At 37.3% G+C, this 20,766-nt stretch overlaps 1 protein-coding gene across 1 annotated transcript; it reads right to left on the reverse strand.

The window, feature by feature from the left end:
* Positions 1-10,109: 10,109 nt before the first annotated feature.
* LOC148877107 (lipid phosphate phosphatase epsilon 2, chloroplastic-like) lies at positions 10,110-20,746 on the reverse strand. The gene is made up of 4 exons (XM_088981774.1): positions 20,246-20,746; positions 17,949-18,174; positions 11,563-11,636; positions 10,110-10,375 (listed from the first exon to the last, which is right to left on the reverse strand). Exons 1-4 carry the CDS (start codon positions 20,540-20,542, stop codon positions 10,148-10,150), a joined length of 825 nt encoding a protein of 274 aa, XP_088837900.1. The 5' UTR covers positions 20,543-20,746; the 3' UTR covers positions 10,110-10,147.
* Between the last annotated feature and the right edge of the window lie 20 nt (positions 20,747-20,766).

Genomic DNA, 20,766 nt, shown 5'->3' on the forward strand with positions numbered 1-20,766 from the left:
GTATTCTCTTCTTCGGGCCTCGGAAGCCCTATCTCCCGGACGATTCGGGGTAGGATTATTGGCTACCTTGTCCAATTTCTCAGAGGTTAAGACCAACATAAGGTTCCTGTACCAGTTGGCATAATTTGGGCCCTTCAACTTGTTGTCATCAAACAACTTTGCAAATTGTTCATTTGCCATTTTCTGATAAAAGTACAAACATTAGTCCATAACCTAATTTGATTCATGTTCATTACATAGATATGGGTTTTAATCTACGTTCCATTTTCATTTATTCATCTCTGAGATTTTCCTCCTTTCTCAGTGACGGAGACTGCGAGTTGTCTCTAGAAATGTGGGAAATCACATAGGGTGCATGGAACCAACTATTTTAGCTACAAAACCCCACCACCTTTCTATGAAAGATCATATCCACTCATCATATGAGTTTTCCCTTTGGCCTCTGTCAGACAAGGTTCAGAACCGTTTTCAGGTAAACATTTCTATCCAGTGAGTGCTTACCCATCATATTCGTGAACGCCAAAGTACCGTGAGAGAGTTCCCATTTTCTGGTGAAACCCCTCCCACATCGGTCTATGATGCCCCTATCATCTTATGAAACATTCAGACAAGCCCAACAGCAAATGGATAGCCCATTTTCTGGTGTGTTTCCTCATTACTAAATGACTCATTCTCATGCTAATGATGGAAGGCCTTTAGAGAGTTCATCATATGAATCTCCCTATCACATGCACTCGTATTAGCTGGAGAGAACAATTAATTACGCCTTAGTTTGATCTAGGTCAAACCCAAGTGGCTCCCACTGACTTTCATAAAGCCAGATTTCGGTGGGCCTAAATCTGCTAGGGTTCCGCATGTAATATCTTGATGAAGTGTGGGGCCCACCACTGAGGGAAGTCATCCAATGACCAAAAGGGACACCATGGCAATGATTTGCATTCAACCATGGTATGCGCAAGAGCCACTGTTGATTGAGCATGTGACAAGTACTTATGGCCCATGTACATAGCACATCACACATCCATACATCACATGCAAGGATAAATTGATCCAATCAATTAATTATCTATAAAACCCATTTAAAGCCCATTTTAAATCTATAATATTAACCATTAATATTATCTAGGTATATGGGCCAAATTAAGGTTGATTGGTTTGGCCCATATAGTTTTAAGAGTTAAGTGGGCTTTTAGCAGTTTTAATTATTTAAAACTAGGCCTGTACAGGTTGGGCCGAATTAACCATTTAATTAAACATCAATCCTTAGGCCTATTAGTGAGAAAATTAGGGCTGACTTTCAGCCTCGATTAAGCCCTAGATTCGGTTCAAACAATTTTGAACCAATCTTGGTTCGAATGGGTCTAGGGTTTGATCTTTAATTATATCTTTAATTCAAGAAAATAATCTGAAATTAAATACTGATAAAAGAAAATCAAGAATCAATCAAACAGGGTTGTTCGCACAATCCATCCTACAAAACGGAGGTTAGATCATAGTTTGCAGTTTCATAAACTGCAAATCACATATTGTAATTCTCCCATCTGCGAAATCTCCTTTTCTGCACCGCCATCTTCAATCCAAAATAAAATAAATAGAAATCATGATTTTTATTAATAATTACATCATATCAAATACATATATATTCAGTCTAAAAATTAAAAAAAAATATTTTACAGACCAAATGTAATAAAGCAATTCAAAAACTACAAAATCACAGGTTCCCTACGCAAATCAAGATTTCGATCTTCTCTTGTACGAATAACCCATAAATCAAGAAAATCATAAAGAATAATTCTAAATAATAATCAGATTTATATAAAAATTAATTTCAGATTATTTGCCCATAATTTTGGGAACAAATTCCCAAAACCCATATTTGCGCAAATTGGGTAGAACGCCTTCTACCCATTTGCGTAGGTTCAGATCTGAGAACATGGCTTTGATACCACTGAAGGGATGAGAGATCTATCATATGGACGCCCAAATCTTGCGGAATAAAGGGGCGAATTTCAAAAATTTTTCTCTCCCTTCAACTAGGAATTGCATTCCCTATTTAGAAAATCATATTTTCAATGATCATTCTTAAACCATAAACTGAACTAGATCTGAACCAAAAGGAGTAGGAGATGATTATACCTGATACGGAGAAACAATATCTCCCAACGAAGGTGTTCACACCCAATGAAGGATCCAAAGACTGCTCCCATTGAAGATGGCACAGTGCAGGATGGAGCATAATCAATAGTATTATTCTCCAAGAATTCTGTCCTTCGCAAGAAACATCAAGATGGCACGTGAGCACGATTTCCTATCAATTCTTTCTCAAAGAACTGATATCAAGATCGAATCTTGACTTCTCCCACAACTGGAGATCGAACTAGCAAACAGGGCGGCAAGAACAAGGAGGCGACAAGAAAGAATTCTGCAGGGTTGCTTAATTTTTTCTTCTGTGTTTTCAGCTCTCAATGAGGATGTAAATTATCTCTACCAAAGGCTGCCGCCCCCTTTTTTTCTCTTATAACCCTAAATGATCAGCTCCTAATCCATTTAGGACTTGTTGATCCAAATCTGATTTGGATCAGACATCCCTTTAGGTGATAAGGATAAACCCTTATCTTATCTGCAGATTAGATTAACTTTCTCCTAATCTCATTAGGAGGTTTCTAGATATGAATCACATTCAGATCTGGACTCTCTAAGTGGATAGGTTAAGACCCTATCCTATCTGTTAATCTATCTCAAAATTCGCCCCATATTTTAACTAATTAAATAGCCCAGTACAAAATGGGTTTTAGGCCCATTAAGCTTATGTGTTCACTTAACCTTCCTAACTACTACCCAATTGGGCTTCTTTTATATCTCATATAAAATATACTTTGCAAAACAAATCTCAACGATTGAAATCGGCTATCGGCAGTCTTGGTTTCCATCAGTGAGAGTGTATCTCCGATCATTACCTTTGTTCGACAAAGGGGTTGATCCTATCACTATGATCACCCACTCAGATGAATTCTCAGACTGTCCCAACATACATAGGTTTTGACCCCCGCTAAGGATCTCACTGATTGGTATATCAAAGACAGCCCAATCCGACACTTAGTGTAGTATCATAATCGAGTCTAGGTCATGTGTAACTTTCCAGTTTTGCCCATCAATCTCCAAGGTCCAGGGCAATACTGGAAATCCGGTCTAGTTCATAGATTCAATTAATCCTACACTGTATGTGCCTAGGGTCTCACCCTGGTAGCTGAGACATGCCACCCAACCGACTTGGTGGCACCATAGTGTCAGCCTTATCAGGATAGTTCTCCCCAGACCGACCCACTGACTGTGAACATTCTAAACTAACATGAGTCTCATTAAGTGTCCAGTTTAAGGGTATTACACAAAAACATACCAAGGGAGCATGAATCAAACATGCACTTTTATTCATTTACAATAAACTCATAAAGTACATCATTCTAATTGAAGCTAAGGGCATACAAACCTGTCCAACAGAAGAGTGGGCAGCTCGAAGATGGACAGTTAGGTCGGAGCACTTGCAACCACGTCCTACAGCCGCAAGCGACCCTCAGGCGAGCAGGTCGTCTCCAAGGTACACCAACAGAAATGAAAGAGAGGCAAGATAAAGGATTATGCTATAACTGCAAGGAACACTATGTCCCTAGCCACCGGTGCAAGGTACAGAAGTTGTTGTGGATCAATTGGGAAGCAGAGGAGGAGGAAGGTGACGACCTTGGTTCGACCCTAGTTCAACCTTGGAGGAAGAAGAACTGGAGCCTACACCGACCATCTCCCTACATGCCATCTCCGGGGCTAAAACCCCATAGACTATGCGCTTAAATGGGATGGTAGGGGCACTTCCGGTGACCATTCTCGTGGACTCAGGATCTTCACACAACTTCATGAACCCGAGGGTGGCGCTGACTTCCGACGCCAGGTTCCAAGTGACAGTAGCAAACGGGGATCATGTATCCAAACAAGGCTGCTGCGATGGAGTCCGCATTCGAACATAAGGGGCCGAGATCACTACAGATTTCTTCTTGTTATTGTTGCCTGGATTGGATGTCATTCTCGAAGTCCAATGGCTTTGGACCTTAGGCCCAGTCACATTAGACTTCAACAGTCTCTCCCTAGAATACCAAGACCAAGCCGGCATTCACCTTCTGCATGGCCATCGACCCCCTGAACTAAGAGCAGTAGTTGGGGATCAAATGGAGAGACATGGACGCAATTCTGGGAGTTGTTTCCTGTTACAGATATTAGACAACCACATCATGACGGAGCCCACCATTGATCTCGGGGTCCAATTGGTACTAAAAGAATTCGAGGAGGTCTTTGAAGAGCTGGTGGGTCTACCTCCTCCATGGGCCTTGGACCATGCCATTCTGTTGCATCAGGGGGAGGCACCGGTGTGTGTGCGTCCTTATCGGTATCCCCATTATCACAAAGGGGAGATAAAGAAACAGGTCCAGGAGATGCTCAACCATGGGATCATTCAGCCCAGCACAAGCCCGTTCTCCTCACCGATGCTACTAGTGAAGAAGAAAGATGGAGGCTAGAGATTCTGCGTAGATTACAGGCAGTTGAATGCAGTAACTTACTAATATTGTATTAATCTATTTAGTATTTTATTACTAAATTTGGAATCAATTGAAATTTTTTAATTTTGTATTAATCTATTTAGTATTTTATTACTAATATTTTATGAATATATAATTATTATTTAATAATTAATATCTTAGTATTTATCATTTATTTATGCATATGTTATTAACATATCATTAAATTATTATTACTTTGCTAGTATTTATATTATTATACTTTATCAATATTTTCTTATTTTTTCTTATTATCTTACTAATATTCTATTGTTTTTGTTTATTATTTTAAAATTAATTTATAATTATTTAATAAATAATATGTTACTATTTTATTATTATGTTAATATAATATATTAATAATTTATTTTTACTTAAAATAATATCTTCACTTTTATTATTAATTTGTTAATGTTTTGTTATAGTTTTATTATTTTTATGAATATTTTACTAATATTTTATTATTATTTTAATTATTAATATACTCTTATTTTATTATTATTATTATTATTACTTTCACAATATTTTATTATTTAATTATTAGTATTTTACTAATATTATTGTGTTATTACTTTACTTATGTTGTATCAATATTTTATTTATACTTTATTTTTTATTTAATAACTAATATCGTTGTTTGTTATTATTATTTTATTAATATTAAGATTTAGGGGCTTTTGTCATGAGTTATTAATAATAGGATTAAGGCTGTATTTGGATTGTGGGAAATTTTGGATGGGACGGGATGGGACGAAAAAGTGTGCAAATTTCACTTTCTATTTTTTGGTTATACAAAGGAAAATAATGGAAAATTCATTTTCCCATGTTTATTTTGTGGGAAAATAATTAGAGGTAGACATGATTTTTTTGCAACTTTCTATGTTTTCCCCCCTAGTTTTGCCTTCTTGTTTTAAGATTTCCATGCTTACAAAACTCTTTCTCTCTCTATTTACATAATCATCTTTGCCATATGCCAAATTGACTATGCATAATTAACATAGCCTAACTTGGCCTTATTAAGCCTTTTCAGAAGTTGGGTAAGTTGGGTCTGGCATTTGGTTCTCTCTCTCTCTCTCTCTCTCTCTCTCTCTCTCTCTCTCTCTCTCTCTCTCTCTCTCTGATTAGTATCTTTAGTTCATGGTTAAGGTTTTCACTTAGCATGAGCGCATTGTTGCATGGGCTTGTTCAACTTTACATGGCTACAAATAAAGTTCTTAGGCATTACTTAACTAAAATGATAAAGGCTAAGTACAAATGAGAGAAGTTTTGTCTTCTAGTTGTAAAGTTCTCATTAGCTTAATTAACTATTTTGCAAGCACATTTCAAGATGCTACCAAGTAACTACATAGACCTGACCTTTCTATGCACCAAATTTATGGCAGATAAATTTTCCAATGTAATTTCAATTTCTTGCATAAAAGATATGCACCCAATTCACATGATATTTAGCTTTCTAGATTGTTGGATGACTGCAGGGTGGTTCATCATTTTACAAGTATGAAAACATCCAACAAATGCAGGGTGGTCCATATTGTTCACATGATATTTAACTTCAAATTCTTGAAGAAATGGCGGACAACTTATCAACCTTAATCCTCATACATGCACCGGAAACTATATAGAAATACTCATGCCAAACTGGGCTTGACTACATAAGGCAACATATGTAAACACACAAGAATTGATACAACACACCCACAGACCTGGATTTGATGGACAGGATTGGCTATTGTTACTATCAACTTAGAAGTTTGAGACTCCATCTTCAAAAATACATCCCAAAACCTACTAAGAAGAGTACATAATCTTGTTTGAGAGAAAGAAATAACACTTAGGCCCAAATGAGAAAATTTGAATTCAAGAAATCAACACATAGTCCATAAATTTGTTGCAGGTTTGTCATAGATTTCTACTACAAGTTTGCAGCCTCCATTGCTCTATAATGCCAAGTCTTCCTGTAACACAGGAACTTTGCTCTCTCAACTCTAATTCAAATAATCTCTTCTCTTCTTCTTGTGCATATTCTTTTTATGCTCATGGTTTTTTCTCTTAGGTGCCTTTGTTGTTGAAGTTTAATGTTTAAGCCCTTAGAACATGATTACATAAGTTTATCAGAGATTTCTTCCATGGAAGGGTTTGAGAAGATTTCTTCTACCTCCTCCACAATTTCCATCGAGGAGGAGAAGAAAAATGCACTTAACCTCAAAGAGATTGAGCTCAAACTTGGGTTGCCTGGTTCTGAGTCTCCCAAGATAAAGGTTGATGTTGGGGTTGGAGTTTTCCCCCTTGGGAAGGACTGTAAAGGATAAGAATGACTACTCACTTGGCATATTAAAAAATTTTGTTTCTGGGGCTAAGAGGGGATTATATAACACTATTGATGGTTTTGGGAAAAGGGTTTTCTCTGGGGCTAGTGGATTTAAGGTTGATTTGGGGAAAGGAGTTACATTATTCTCTTCGAGAGGTGGAAATGGTGGCAAGTCTCTTGCTGTTTTGGAAAATAGTAACTAGTAATCAGCTTCGGTTGTTCCTTCACTCAAAGATACTTATAAAAGAAATAATAAAATAGGAAAGACAAAAAAAAAATGCAAGTCTCGGCTACACAAGGAGAACGGAGTTTCTCATTGTTGGAACTAGTGAGGAAGTTGATAGGAGGTTTGATCATTGCAGAGACTTTTGCAATAATGGGTAGGGGTGGATTCGGGCTGAGTCGAGCCAAATACTTGGCTATTTGAGCTCAGCTCATAGAAATAGTGTTAGGTTCAAGCTCAAGCCCGATTCAAGATAGAGACTTGTGCTCGAGGTCAGCTCGGTTCAAAAGCTTGCAAGTTCGAGCTTAGCTCGACTCGAGCTCGATTGCAAGCCAAGTTTTTTAAAAAAATAAAAATTATATATATAATTTTTTTATTTTATATACAAAAATTAAGAATTATAAAAATCATTTATTATTATAAATAAAAAATAAAAATATTATTATATATGTGTATATGTATATCTATATGTATATATAAAAAAAATTATTTGTTTATTATACTAGGTTCGCAAGCCTCACGAGCCGACCATCACTAGGCTCGAGCTCAGCTCGATTAGCAAATGAGCCTATACAACGGGCTTGAGCTCAACTCAAAGCTTAGTTTAAACCGAGAAGAGCCAAGCTCGAATAAACTCATGAGAAGCTTAGTGGGGCTACCCCTAACAATGGGGAATATTTTCATATGCATCAAAATATATAAAAGAAAAGTGAAAATGGCTTGCCATCGCAAGAGGATTACAAATCTGGTCTCACCATTGCTCGAGATCACCGGAAAAGCCGTCGGAGATACAACCATTGGGACATTGGGTTGAAAGAAGAAGAAACTCTCAAAGTCCAAGTCTGACAAAGCCCGATAATCTTTCTCAGACACGTCTCACTTTTTTCCTTTCTCACTGGGGCCACGCTATTTTGGTGGGATCCTGCTCACATGTTTTTTGGGATCTCGCATCTTACTCTTTTCTCATCCCAAGCCACTATTTTCCACTTCCTCTAAAATTTTGAAAAGAAAAAACTAAAAAAAAATGTGCTAAGTTCAAAATATCAACACATCGTATTAGGGTGTATCAATATTTTGAAGCTTGATCATATGTCTTAAGATACTGGGCTTTTTTTTTTTTTTTTGTATTTAACACAACCCACTAATGACTCTAAGAGGTAGGTGGTAATAGTGGGCCTTGAATCCGCACATCCACTAGGACAACCCATCTACTAATTGAGCCACCTAGTTCGTAGATATTGGCTCATATAATGGTAGGATGAAAACATTCAACCACCTTAAATTCTAAAGCCTAAGCCCAGGGAAGTTGGTCAATGGGATTTTGGTTTTCATTGACCAAGATATCCTTGTTCTTTTTTTAGGTTTATGTGGGACCCATGGAAAGTTTACTAGTGTTTAGAAAACTAGACTAGACTGACCAATTGGATTGGTTGAACTATGACCTAGGCCCTTGGCGGCTTGGCCAGTCTAATCATACCCCTAAAACTGTAGTGGATAAAAAACCGCCAAAACCAGTGACCGAATAGTCAAATCAGAAAACCAGTGACTCGATCCTGGTTTTTGACATTTCTTTTGCACATAAATACAAAATTCTAATTCTAAAGGCCATAACTTTGCACTCGAGTGTCCAATTAGGGTTATCTCTTTTTTTTTTTGGTAATTTCTTGAGACCTACGTGCTCCTAAGGAGCCAAAGGCACCTTGCCTTGCTATTTTCTTCTCTCTCCCCCTTCAAAAATAAAAAAAAAAAGAAGCATGTTCTTTAAAAACTTGATTTTCAATAAATGTAATAAATAGTTTGAAACTTATCTTTATTACCAACTAAGGGGTAGTCCATTCAGTGTGTTGGATGAATTATCCCAGTGGTGGTGTGGTTTTGGATCCCGCTATTATCATCATTGTAAGAAAAGAGTTGTTGATGTGATATTGTACTGTTCACCTAAAAGAGTAACAACCCCTAAGGGGGTGTAAAAAAGTGATTAATACAAAAAGAAAAAAAAAACCTTATCTTTATTGATTAAATTGAGTAAATACGTAGATTATCATTATATGGTTCAAAAACTTATAATTTAAATTTAAATTTTGTAAACATTAACTTTTACATTGCTTATTGTACAAATTCAAATAAAAAAATGAAAACAAATTATCAAATCACTTAAGTAACCCAATGGTCAAATGAGACCATATAACATTTGTAACCATGAGCATGGATTCAAATCTTCACATCCCCAAAAGTATTTTCAGTTCTAAGGCAGGTTCCACTAAGGGCAACCAAGGCTGGTTCATCATATCGGTTCAAGTAGAGTAAACCCCTAGACCTTGGAACCGACCTGAGTGGGGGCCGGTTCCAAGAGGTTGAAACCAAACCCTACCTTGTAACAAATTGGATAGGATCAGTTCATGGATGGTTCAAGATTGGTTCCAAGTAGAACCTACCCATTTGCTCACCCCTACCACTCTAGTGGCCCAACCCCTACAATATGCTTCCAGTGGCCACTTCTTGCCTCCGACCCACATGTACAATATAATTAGCAACTTGTGTTACGGGTGTCAGTGGCAGTGGCACAAAACTATATATATAATGTGATGTGCCTAAGATTGTTTTGTTACTAGCAAATATGGACACCATGACCATGAGCTTGTCCACCAACTAGCCAACTTACCCCCTCTATTTCTAGTCGCTTGGCAGGGAATTTAAAGCATCTGTCATCTAAACACCCTAGAAATTGTAGACCACTGGAGATTTTCCAATATTGCAGCATTTATATGCATGCATTCAAGCTTTCAAGGAGAGACATTATATGGAAGCTTTGATTTGATGATATGCCATGCTACTTACCGACTTCTAGAGAGAGGATAAACATTTTCTGAGAAAAAATGAGTTATATCTCTCTCCAGGTATTTAATTTATGATGGTTTGCCTTGATCCACCACAATTCAGAGCTAAGCTGTTAGATGGTTACCATACAACGAAAGAATTTCATACCAAAGCTTAATGAATTATCTTTTCTAAAGTTTACTCTTCATCCATAAGCCAGTTTCTAATTACATACAACAGAAAGGCCACACAACATCCAGTAGCCCCCAGAACAACAAGAACCCGAACCCAAAGAGATGAAATAAATGCTTTCAGCACAATTGCATTCCATGACCAAAACCACAAGATAGAGAAAATGGACCCCAAGACAGCCCCCACTATGACCTGGCTGAGTGTATGGAGTTGTTGCGAGACCCTTATCCATGACTGCCAACAAGATAAAATACAAATGTTATATCAATCCATTACTTTCTTACCACATACGTTTCTCAAGATTCCCCAAGAAGTTCAACTTACTATAATACATCCCAACTTATATACTTAGAATGAGGAAAATACATGAGCTGGGAGTGATCCAACTGACTTCACAATTTTGTGAAAAAGGAAAAGGTTGTAACACTAAGAATTCCTAAGAAGTCATTAACCAAAGTGCATTAGATGCGTTTTAAATGAAATTGTATCTTTCCTTGTTGGTACTTCAAATCTTTAAGCAACTTTTTCGGTCCATTGCTGAAATCTCCCCTGAAGTTTCTGGTCATTGCAGAAACTTCCCCTGAAGTTTGATAATTGCAATCACCTCCCCTGAACTTTCTGACATAGTTGCAAGTAGATCCCCTTTGTTAGATTCCTCTAAAAAGAGGCATGAAAATGTTTAAAAATACCCATGCAATTACTTTTGATCAAAATGTTTATTTTCCAAATTTTCTCTTCATATGAATCACTAGTCCAAACCCTTCCAATCTCTTTTCTAAAATTGATTTATTTTTCAAATTTGCCCTTCATATCAATCACTCAAAGGTAAAGCTGCAACTTTAAATTCTATTTGTTTTTATGTTGTTTATAAAGTTTGTACTGTTTTTTTCTGTAGAAACCAGCCTCTTTATTAACTGCATAGGTATTTTGGACATTTTCATGCCTCTTGTTAGAGGATTCTAAAAGAGGGGGTATACTTGCAACTGTCATAAAGTTCAGGGGAGGTTTCAGCAATTTACCCCAACCTTTTCCCTTAAACTATCCCTTAGCAGTTCTCTATTTATAAAAAGATATTGCTTCTAGGCTACATTTGGCATTTCTTATTTTAAGGACGTATCTCCTTTTTGTAGTTAAAAACTTACTGTTCATAAGGGCATTTTAACTGCAAAAAGGTGATAAGTCCTTAAAATAAGAAATGCCAAATGATGCCCTAGTAAGTTTAGGTGTTATTCCTGCCTTGTCTTGTCTAAGTTTACTCCTATACATGTTTATGTTACAAAGGAGATAGTTTAGTTGTGAAAAGGTTGTACAATTCTCTTTTAGTGATTCCATGGTAAGAAATAACATTGCAAAAAGACCAAACAAAAGTGAGAAAGTAATAAACTTGTTTATTGTAAGAACTCAAACGCAATGGTACTTACAAAGTATGAGCCACAAGCCAAGCCAAACAGCCCGGCAATAATGGTGAATCCATTGATCCCTAGCCACTCAACCACTGACACAGGAAAAAAAAAAGGGAAAGGTAAATAAACAAGTATAATATGTAAGAAAAGAAAATGCACAGTATGCACTATATGTCCTATTACTATCTCAATAAAAGGGCATTTAGTTAATGTTAACAACAGCAACCTAGCCTTCACCAAGTAACCATTGTAATGCAAATTCTATGGTACAGAAACATGTGTGGTAACTGGTATCAATTCCCTTAAAGTAATGTAGAATATACACCTAGACTGTAAATATTGCAGTCTAGGTGTATATTTACAGCCCAAAATGTTTTCAAGCACTGAGCAGAAATTTAACTGGACCAAGGCCTGTCTGAACTATGAGTCAACAAACTAATTGTCTTGAAAGAACCCAAACTTCTGGATGTTGGGGTTCCCTTCTTATGGGTGGGACCCACTAATAAAGGCAAGAAAAAGACAAAAGAAGAAGGAATTGGAAAGTCAAGGGACTTTTTGCATTGGCTTGCAAGGCAAGCTAACACATCCTTGGCTAACCAACGAATTGGAGAGAGCACTCTCTCAACTCTAATAGCTCTCTAGGAAATATCAGAGAATAGAAAAAGGGTTTTGAGAAGAAGGTATTGGGAAGAAGAAGAGGATTTACAAGGGTTGAAACGAAGAAGACAAATCCGTTTTCAGCAGCACCTCTTGCTTCTATTATTATGCTTCCAACTTTGGTGAGAAATTACTTGTTTGTTATCCATTTTAATGATGGTTTCTGTTATTGGTATCCAAGAGTTTTCTTGAGGTTCATCATCTAGTTGTAACTAGATAGAAAAACATTGTATCCCATTACTATAGCTCATAGTAGATGATTTGGACTTCGGTCCCATGGTTTTTACCTTCACATTGAGGGGTTTTCCATGTAAAAACTTGGTGTTGATTCTTGTGTAAATCATGGAAGGAGGTTCAGTTAGAATGATTTTATTAAATGGAAGAAATTGATCTCTCTGGAAACCAAAACTAAAGGATTTGTTGCTCTCTAGAGATTTGTATGCACCTATGAGAGGTGATAATGGTTAGCCGAAAGACAATGTCAAATGAGAATTGAGAACTCCTTAACTTAAAAGCAGTTGCTTTTATTAGATAATGGTTGGATGATAGCGTCTATCACCTTATAGCAAATGAAACCTCAATTGTTCCACTTTGGAACAAGTTGGAAGAATTGTATGAGAAAAAAACCGCCGACAATAAGGCTTTCCTAATTAGAAAGCTTATAAATTTGAAGTACAAGGAAGGTGTGTCCATCACCAAACACCTGAATCAAATGCAAGATATTGTAAATCAATTAGCTTCAATGAAGATGGTGTTGGATGATGAGTTTCAAGCTCTATTATTACTTAGTTCATTGCCTGGAAGCTGGGAAACACTTGTGGTATCTCTTAGTAATTCCGCACTTGATGGAATAGTGACAACAAGCATGGTAAGAGGCAGTTTGCTCAATGAAGAAATTAGAAGAAAATCTATTGACCCAAAATCATATGCTCTTCTTATAGAAAGTTGGGTTAGAAGCCAAAGCAGGGGTCCACATAGTCGTGACAAGTCTAGAGGCAAGTCCAAGACAAGAAAAGACATCACATGTTTTCATTGCAAGAAACAAGGCCATTACAAGAGTGAGTGTTAGAAATTCAAGATAGACAACAAGAAAGATAGGAAAGAAAGTGAAAGAAATGAAAAAAAATGACACCACTGTAGTTACAAGTGGAGATATTATTGTTCTCACAAGTTGTGAAGAGTCATGCATTAATTTAGCATGCCATGACACAGATTGGATTGTTGATACGGGTGCTTCCTATCATACTACCCTTCACAAGGAATATTTCATCTCTTATAGTACAAGTGATTTTGGTGTTGTAGGAATGGGAAACAATGGAACTTCCAAAATTGTGGGGATGGGTGATATTTACCTTGAGACTGATGTAGGTTGTAAATTAATTCTCAAGGATGTTAGACATGTTCCAGATCTCCGTTTGAATCTGATTTCAGCTTGGAAGCTAGATGAAGAAGGCTTTAATAATCAATTCGGCAATGGAAGATGGAGACTATCCAAGGGGTCTCTAGTGGTAGCAAAAGGCAACAAGTGTTGCACTCTCTACCATACACAGGGACATGTTTGCAAAGGTGAAATGAACATCACGAAGAAGGAAATCTCTACAGATTTGTGGCATAGACGATTAGGTCACATGAGCGAGAAGGGAATGTAAATTCTTACCAAGAAAAATCTGTTAACCAGCATGAAAGGTATGCATTTTAATACTTGCATTCATTACTTAGCTGGTAAACAAAATAGAGTTTCATTTCAAAGCTCTCCTCCTCATAGAAGAAAGCATGTTTTAGAATTGATTCATTCTGATGTTTGTGGGCCTATGAAAGTCAAAACTCTTGGTGGTGCATCTTATTTTGTTACTTTCATAGATGATGCTAGTAGAAAAGTATGGGCTTACGCTTTGAAATCTAAAGACCAAGTATAGATGTCTTTAAAGTTTTTCATGCTATGGCTGAAAGAGAGACAGGTAGACCTCTCAAGTGTATTCATACTGACAATGGTGGCGAGTATGAAGGTCCATTTCAGAATTATTGTAAAAATCATGGCATTCGACATGAGCAATCAGTCCCTAAGACCTCACAACAAAATGGTATAGCTGAGAGAATGAACCGCACCATTCTAGAGAGAGTTAGATGCATGCTATCACAAGCAAAGTTGCCAAAATGTTATTGGGGAGAAGCAATGCGTACAGTTGTGTACTTGATTAATTTGTCTCCTGCAGTTCCTTTGAATGGTGATGTTGCTGAAAGGGTATAGACAAGAAAAGATATTTCCTATGATCATCTCGAGGTATTTGGTTGCAAGGCCTTTGTGCATATACCCAAGGATGAACGGTTTATGCTTGATGCCAAAACCAAGCAGTGTGTTTTCTTGGGATATGCAGATGAAAAGTTTGGCTACAGGCTATGGGATCTAGTGGGAAAGAAAATCATCAAAAGTAGAGATGTGGTCTTTCTTAAGACCAAACAATTGAAGACTTTGAAAAAGTTGAGAAGCCTCAAGCAGATGATGGTGAACTTGTAGACTTGGACCCAATGTCTCCTCCCTTGGCGTGTAGAAATTATGGGGGAGATGTGCAATAAGAAAATGTGAACTCAGAAAATAATGAGAATGTTCCCAATGAAGATGTCAGCGATGATGATGAACAAGGGGAGCAACCCCCTCAAGAGCCACCAACTGAATTAAGATCAACTAGGGAATGCCAACCATCAAGCAAATATCCACCAAATGAGTACATAATGTTTTTAGATGCAAGTGAACCCAAAAACTATCATGAGGCTCAAGAAAGTGAGCACAAGAAAGAATTGTTCAAGGCTGTGCAAGAGGAGATGGACTCTTTGCATAAGAATCATTCCTATGATTTGGTGAAACTACCCAAGGGTAAGAAGGCACTCAAGAACAAATGGGTATACAGGTTGAAGCATGAAGATAGGAGCTCATAACCAAGATACAAGGCAAGATTGGTTGTCAAGGGATTTGGACAAAAAAAGGACATCGATTTTGATGAAATTTTCTCTCCAACAGTAAAAATGTCATCAATACGTATTGCATTGGGCTTGGCTGCAAGTATGGATTTGGAGGTTGAATAATTAGATGTCAAAACAGTTTTTCTCCATTGTGACTTGGAAGAAGACATCTACATGGAACAACTGGAAGGATTTGAAGTCAAAGGAAAAGAACATATGGTTTGCAAGCTAAGGAAAAGCTTGTATGGTTTGAAACAAGCTCCAAAGCAATGGTACCGAAAGTTTGAATCTTTCATGATAGAGCATGGGTATAGTAAAACAGGTTCAGATCATTGTGTTTTTACTAAGTATTTTTTTAATGATGATTTTATCATTCTTTTGCTATATGTTGATGACATGTTGATTGTTGGGCAAGATAAAACAAAAATTGACTAGTTAAAGAAGCAATTAAGTGAGTCATTCTCCATGAAGAACTTAGGTTCAGCTCAACAAATCTTGGGTATAAAAATCTCACGTGATAGGAAATCCAAGAGATTGTGGTTGTCACAAGAAAACTACATGGAAAAGGTGCTTGAGAGATTTTGCATGGATAAAGCAAAGCCAGTTAGTGCTTCATTGGCAAATCATTTCAGATTGTTTGGTAATCAAAGCCTAAAGAATGAGAAAGAAATGGGAGAAATGAAGAACATTCCCTATGCCTCTGCCATAGGAAATCTTATGTATGCTATGGTTTGTACTAGGCCAGACATAGCACATGCAGTTGGTGTGGTTAGTAGATTTCTTTCTAATCTAGGCAAAGAGCATTGGCTTGTAGTGAAATGGATCCTCAAGTATCTAAAAGGTACATCCAAAGTATGTCTGTGTTTTAGTGGTGGTAAACCTATACTTGAAGGGTTTACAGATGCTGATATGGCAGGTGACATTGTCTCTAGAAAGTCTACATCAGGTTTCTTGTTCACTTTTGCTGAGGGAGTAATGTCATGGCAGTCCAAGTTGCAAAAATGTGTAGCCTTGTCAACTACAGAGACTGAATACATAATTGTCACAAAGGCTTGCAAAGAGATATTGTGGATGAAGAGGTTCTTAAATGAACTTGGTTTGAAGCAAGAAATATTTACACTTCATTGTGATAGTCAGAGTGCCATTCACTTGTGTAAGAATCCAAGCTCTCATTCTAAGTCCAAGCATATTGATGTGAGGTATCACTGGATTCCGAATGTTCTTGAAGAAAAGGAAGTGCAACTTGAGAAAATTCACACTGACAAGAATGGGTCAGACATGATGACCAAGGACTTACCGAAAGAAAAATTTGAATATTGTAGAAGCATTACAGGTTTGGGCATGGTGCAGCCCTCCTCATAAGTCGAGAGGGGGAGGTTGTTGGGGTTCCCTCCTTATGAGGTGGGACCCACTAATAAAGGCAAGAAAAAGGAAAGAAAGAAAAAGACAAAAGAAGAAGGAATTGGAAAGTCAAGGGACTTTTTGCATTGGCTTGCAAGGCAAGCCAACACGTCCTTGGCTAACCAACGAATTGGAGAGAGCACTATCTCTACTCTCTCAACTCTAATAGTTCTCTAGGAAATATCAGAGAACAGAAAAAGGGTTTTGAGAAGAAGGTTTTGGGAAGAAGAAGAAGAGTTACAAAGGCTGAAACGAAGAAGACAAATCTGTTTTCAGCAACTCCTCTTGCTTCCATTGTTGTGCTTCCACCTTTGGTGAGAAATTACTTGTTTGTTATCCATTTTAGTGATGATTTCTGTTATTGGTATCCAAAAGTTTTCTTGAGGTTCATCATCTAGTTGTAACTAGATAGAAAAACATTGTACCCCATTACTATTGCTGATAGTGGATGATTTGGACTTCGGTCCCATGGTTTTTACCCCCACATTGAGGGGTTTTCCATGTAAAAACTTGGTGTCCTTTACTGTTGTTTGCTCTGGTTTGGTTATTTGTTTTATTGCTGCTGCATACTTATTGTTTATTGGTTCAGATATCCCTGAATTTCACAAGGAAAAGTATTAGGTTTATTCCCAACACTGGATTCATCATGTTGTCGCTCTCAAAATTCCCATTTCCATTCCCAATTCCTACCAAGCGTTGCTGAAAACAACCACTGATCAAACTTATCTTTGTTGAGTTCGCAAACTGGGTAATATAGAACAAAATAACGTGCATGTATCATCTATATATAAAATAGGCATAACTGAATAATTATCTGTTTTTTAGCCTAATCCATGCAGTGAAGGGAAAAAAAGGAAGCCTCAAATTAGAACAGAAAGGTTGAGTGTTGGAATCCAGCACGCGCCTTATGTAGGAATTTTACTCATTTAGAAGAATCCATCTTAAATGGGCCTTACTAGAAAATTTTATAATATAGTTATAAGGCATAGTGATGGGGAATCAAGAAACAACAAATCTAATGAATGGGAAAACTAGAAAGGATATGATCAGAAATGAACTTATTCAAAGGAGCCTAGGAGTAGCTCCAAAGGGTGATAAAATGAGGGAAAGTACACTAAGATGGTTTGGGCATGTACAAAGAAGACCATCTGTAGCATCAATAAGAAGTGATCTATTACAAGTTGAAGGGGCTAGAAGAGCAAGGGGCAGAGCAAAAAGGGCATAGGTTGAAATATCTAAAAATGATTTAAGGGCCATTAGTATATGGCACTGAATACAGAATAGCAGAACAGGATTCATGCACCCAACCCCATTGAGTTGGGACCAGGATTAGATGATGGTGATCTTAAATAGGCCTTACTATATAGTCTCAAAGAACAAAAACTTACATGACAGAATTGCAAAAATGACAGCAAAGAAGATTGTCTGTGCATGTGAAGATGGCATCCCAGGGCCAGACCTCAAGGTGGAAACAGGTCGCTCTTGATTGAGTATCCGCTTTATGGTAATTGAAAGCCATGCATTTATGACAGACCCCATTGCAGCCCATAAAGCTTCAATATCATGCCTCAAAAGAATGAAAGCCCCAAAAAGTGCAAATACTAGCCACTTGCTCTGCAACCAACAAAAGAGGCATGAATATATCCATCCTGGTAACTTTGTAAATAAAAAGATTTAGAAGCATGTGCATTCTCCTGCAATTTTTATCAGGCTATTTGTGGACTTGAGCTGCATATAAGACTTGATGTAGACTAAAACAGAAAGGACTTATCATTCAAGGTGGAGACTAGACCCAGATAGTTCCACATAACTTGTGAGTGGATATTCAGGTATCTATATGATAATATTTCAATATCAGGGCCAGGTATTGCATACTTTCCTTGTAAAGACTGTAAATCCTAGAAAAATTGTGCTACAAATGCATCACTTTTTTTTCTGATTAATAGCTTGCTAAATTGCCAGCATCAATTTAACAAAACTGTTGGTACTAATGCAGTACAAACAAATCAAATTCCAAAAGTATTGACCCCCTAAATGGATGACCGTGTAAATTAAGTTCAAAAACTCTAGTGATTAAATGAACTAGGGCCAGATACAGTTATAAACATAGGGGAAGTATGTATTAAACTCTGATGTTCTTAGGTTGAATACAATGATACAGATACGGAGTTTGAACTATAGTTCAATTATCTGACACTCTGTCCTGCAATGTCATGGTTAGAAATCTGGTTGCAGCTCACACACCTAATTCTGAGCTTCATCTCAGATATAGTTAATGGCTATGAAGCTAAATATTTGGGCTGGAGAGTTGGATAAATTTCTGACACCTGACACTTGGTAAGTTGGTATGGCATCCCCCAAACATTTGTGAGACTTCTCAGAAATATGCTCTTCAAATTGAGGCCAGGCATGATGTCACTCCAGAAATTTATGCTTTGATTCCCATCTTTATACAAAATCTGGTTGCAAAAGGAGCTATATATAGGATTACTATAACTATAAGACCTTGGTTTATCAGGTTATATCGAGCCAATGCTAGCCCCTATTGCTCATTTAGAAACTCCAACTCTCTCAGTTAAGGACTCTTGGCTATAAAGCAAAGAGGCTGATGTCTGCTTCATGTTTGGTTGTTTTTCGGAGGCTTGGCCAATTGGGTAAAAACCCAATTCTTCATGTGGATGGCTTATCTTGATAAAATTGACTTCGGACCACGTTATTGCATAACTGTTTGGTTTCTCAGAATTGCGTAACTGTTTGGACGTTCATTTTCACTCTATTCTTACACTAGAAAAACGGACATGCTTATATGACAGACTGGTATTATTATGCCTCTGGAAATCAAGGCCAGGTCCTGAAGCAGGTGCTGCCATTTGCATTACCTTGGAGATTTTGGAAAGAAAAAATATAATGCCAAGTTTTTAATAATAAATTCGTGACCCTTCTTAAAAGTAGTGAACTCGTTAGGGGTTTTTTGTTCCATTGCTGCAGGGATTTAAAGGATTTTAAGGGCTTTTGTTTTCTGGTTTCATCCTTAAAGGGATGAACTGCTCTTCTTCCTCCCTTCACTTATCAGTCATCACATTTTAGATATTTTATAAAGCTTTAATAGCTCGGCTGTATAGGAAGAAAGTAATTCTGACTTAACCAAAACGATTGGGCGTGGAAAAGGTAAGATGATTTCTAAATGGTCGCTACAGAAACTTTAGTATTTATTTGCAAAAAGCTTAGAAATATGACCTATGGAACAAGGTTCAATTCATCAAAAACCATATAAAATTCTAAGATTTTTAACAAACTTCAATTCAACAAAAAAAAAATATATATAGTCTACATATTTCATCGGGGAACAGTCTTGTGCATATAAATTGCCCAACTGAATTACACATAACAAAAACAAAGCAAATGAGTTTCCGCAATTTTGATGTTTAGGGCTCTTGAGACCAATATGAAGTATTTGGCTGTTCGATACAAGTGAGCAAGACAACCGGTAACACCAGTTGAAACTCCGAATGTCCGAAGGGTTCCATAAGCACTACATCGGAGGAATATCCAGAGAAAAACTCGAACCCCAAAGACAAACATAAATATTCAGTTCCCAAGCCAAGTGTAAAATCAAATAAAAGCCTAAATGGAACAACTATGGAATGAAGCCATAACATAGAACCCAAAAAAAGCGTAGACTAACCAATCGATTTAGAGTAGCTTCGAATCCACCAGATATGAAATTAGAACGAAACTCCGACAGTTCATTACCCAAGATGGCTTCTTTTTCCACGGAAAAGAAACCTTCATCACCATCATTGCTTCTGAAAGCTGATGTATTAACCAAATCCGTCATAATTCCTGGCCCTCTTCTATGGAAAAATCCAACAAAATGGAATGGCTTTGCAGAGGAAAGTTGGACGAGCGAAAAGGATTTTGAACATGGACGACAAGGAAAATAAGGGGAGACGGGTCTGAATGGAATGGTACTTACAGGCATTTTTCTGCACAAGTGGACTGACAAAGAAAACTGGGGAGAGGAACGAGGAAGAACAGGAGAAAAGGGAGAGTAGCAATTTGGTGATATCTCCCCACCATAGTACGGAATATATTCTCATGGAAGGTTATAAAGGCTGTTCGAACAGTATTTGAACGGATTTTGCTTTGATCGAAACCGATCTCATTGGTGATGGGGCAAAAGTCAATTCGTGGCAGCGCTAAAAC

This window comes from Nelumbo lutea, chromosome 1 (genome assembly GCF_056320005.1).
Source record: "Nelumbo lutea isolate HS-2025 chromosome 1, American lotus-T2T, whole genome shotgun sequence".
Lineage (NCBI taxonomy): Eukaryota > Viridiplantae > Streptophyta > Magnoliopsida > Proteales > Nelumbonaceae > Nelumbo > Nelumbo lutea.

Bases quoted from the DNA above. Each gene is read 5' to 3' on its own strand.
- LOC148877107 (XM_088981774.1), bottom strand. From the start codon at position 20,542: ATGCCTGTAAGTACCATTCCATTCAGACCCGTCTCCCCTTATTTTCCT. The intron at 11,637-17,948 runs GTAAGTTTTTGT...TTCCTGTGTCAG, and splicing joins CATTTTTGCAATTCTGTCAT to TGGTTGAGTGGCTAGGGATC. The intron at 10,376-11,562 runs GTAAGTACCATT...TCTTGTTGGCAG, and splicing joins TGGCTTGTGGCTCATACTTT to TCATGGATAAGGGTCTCGCA.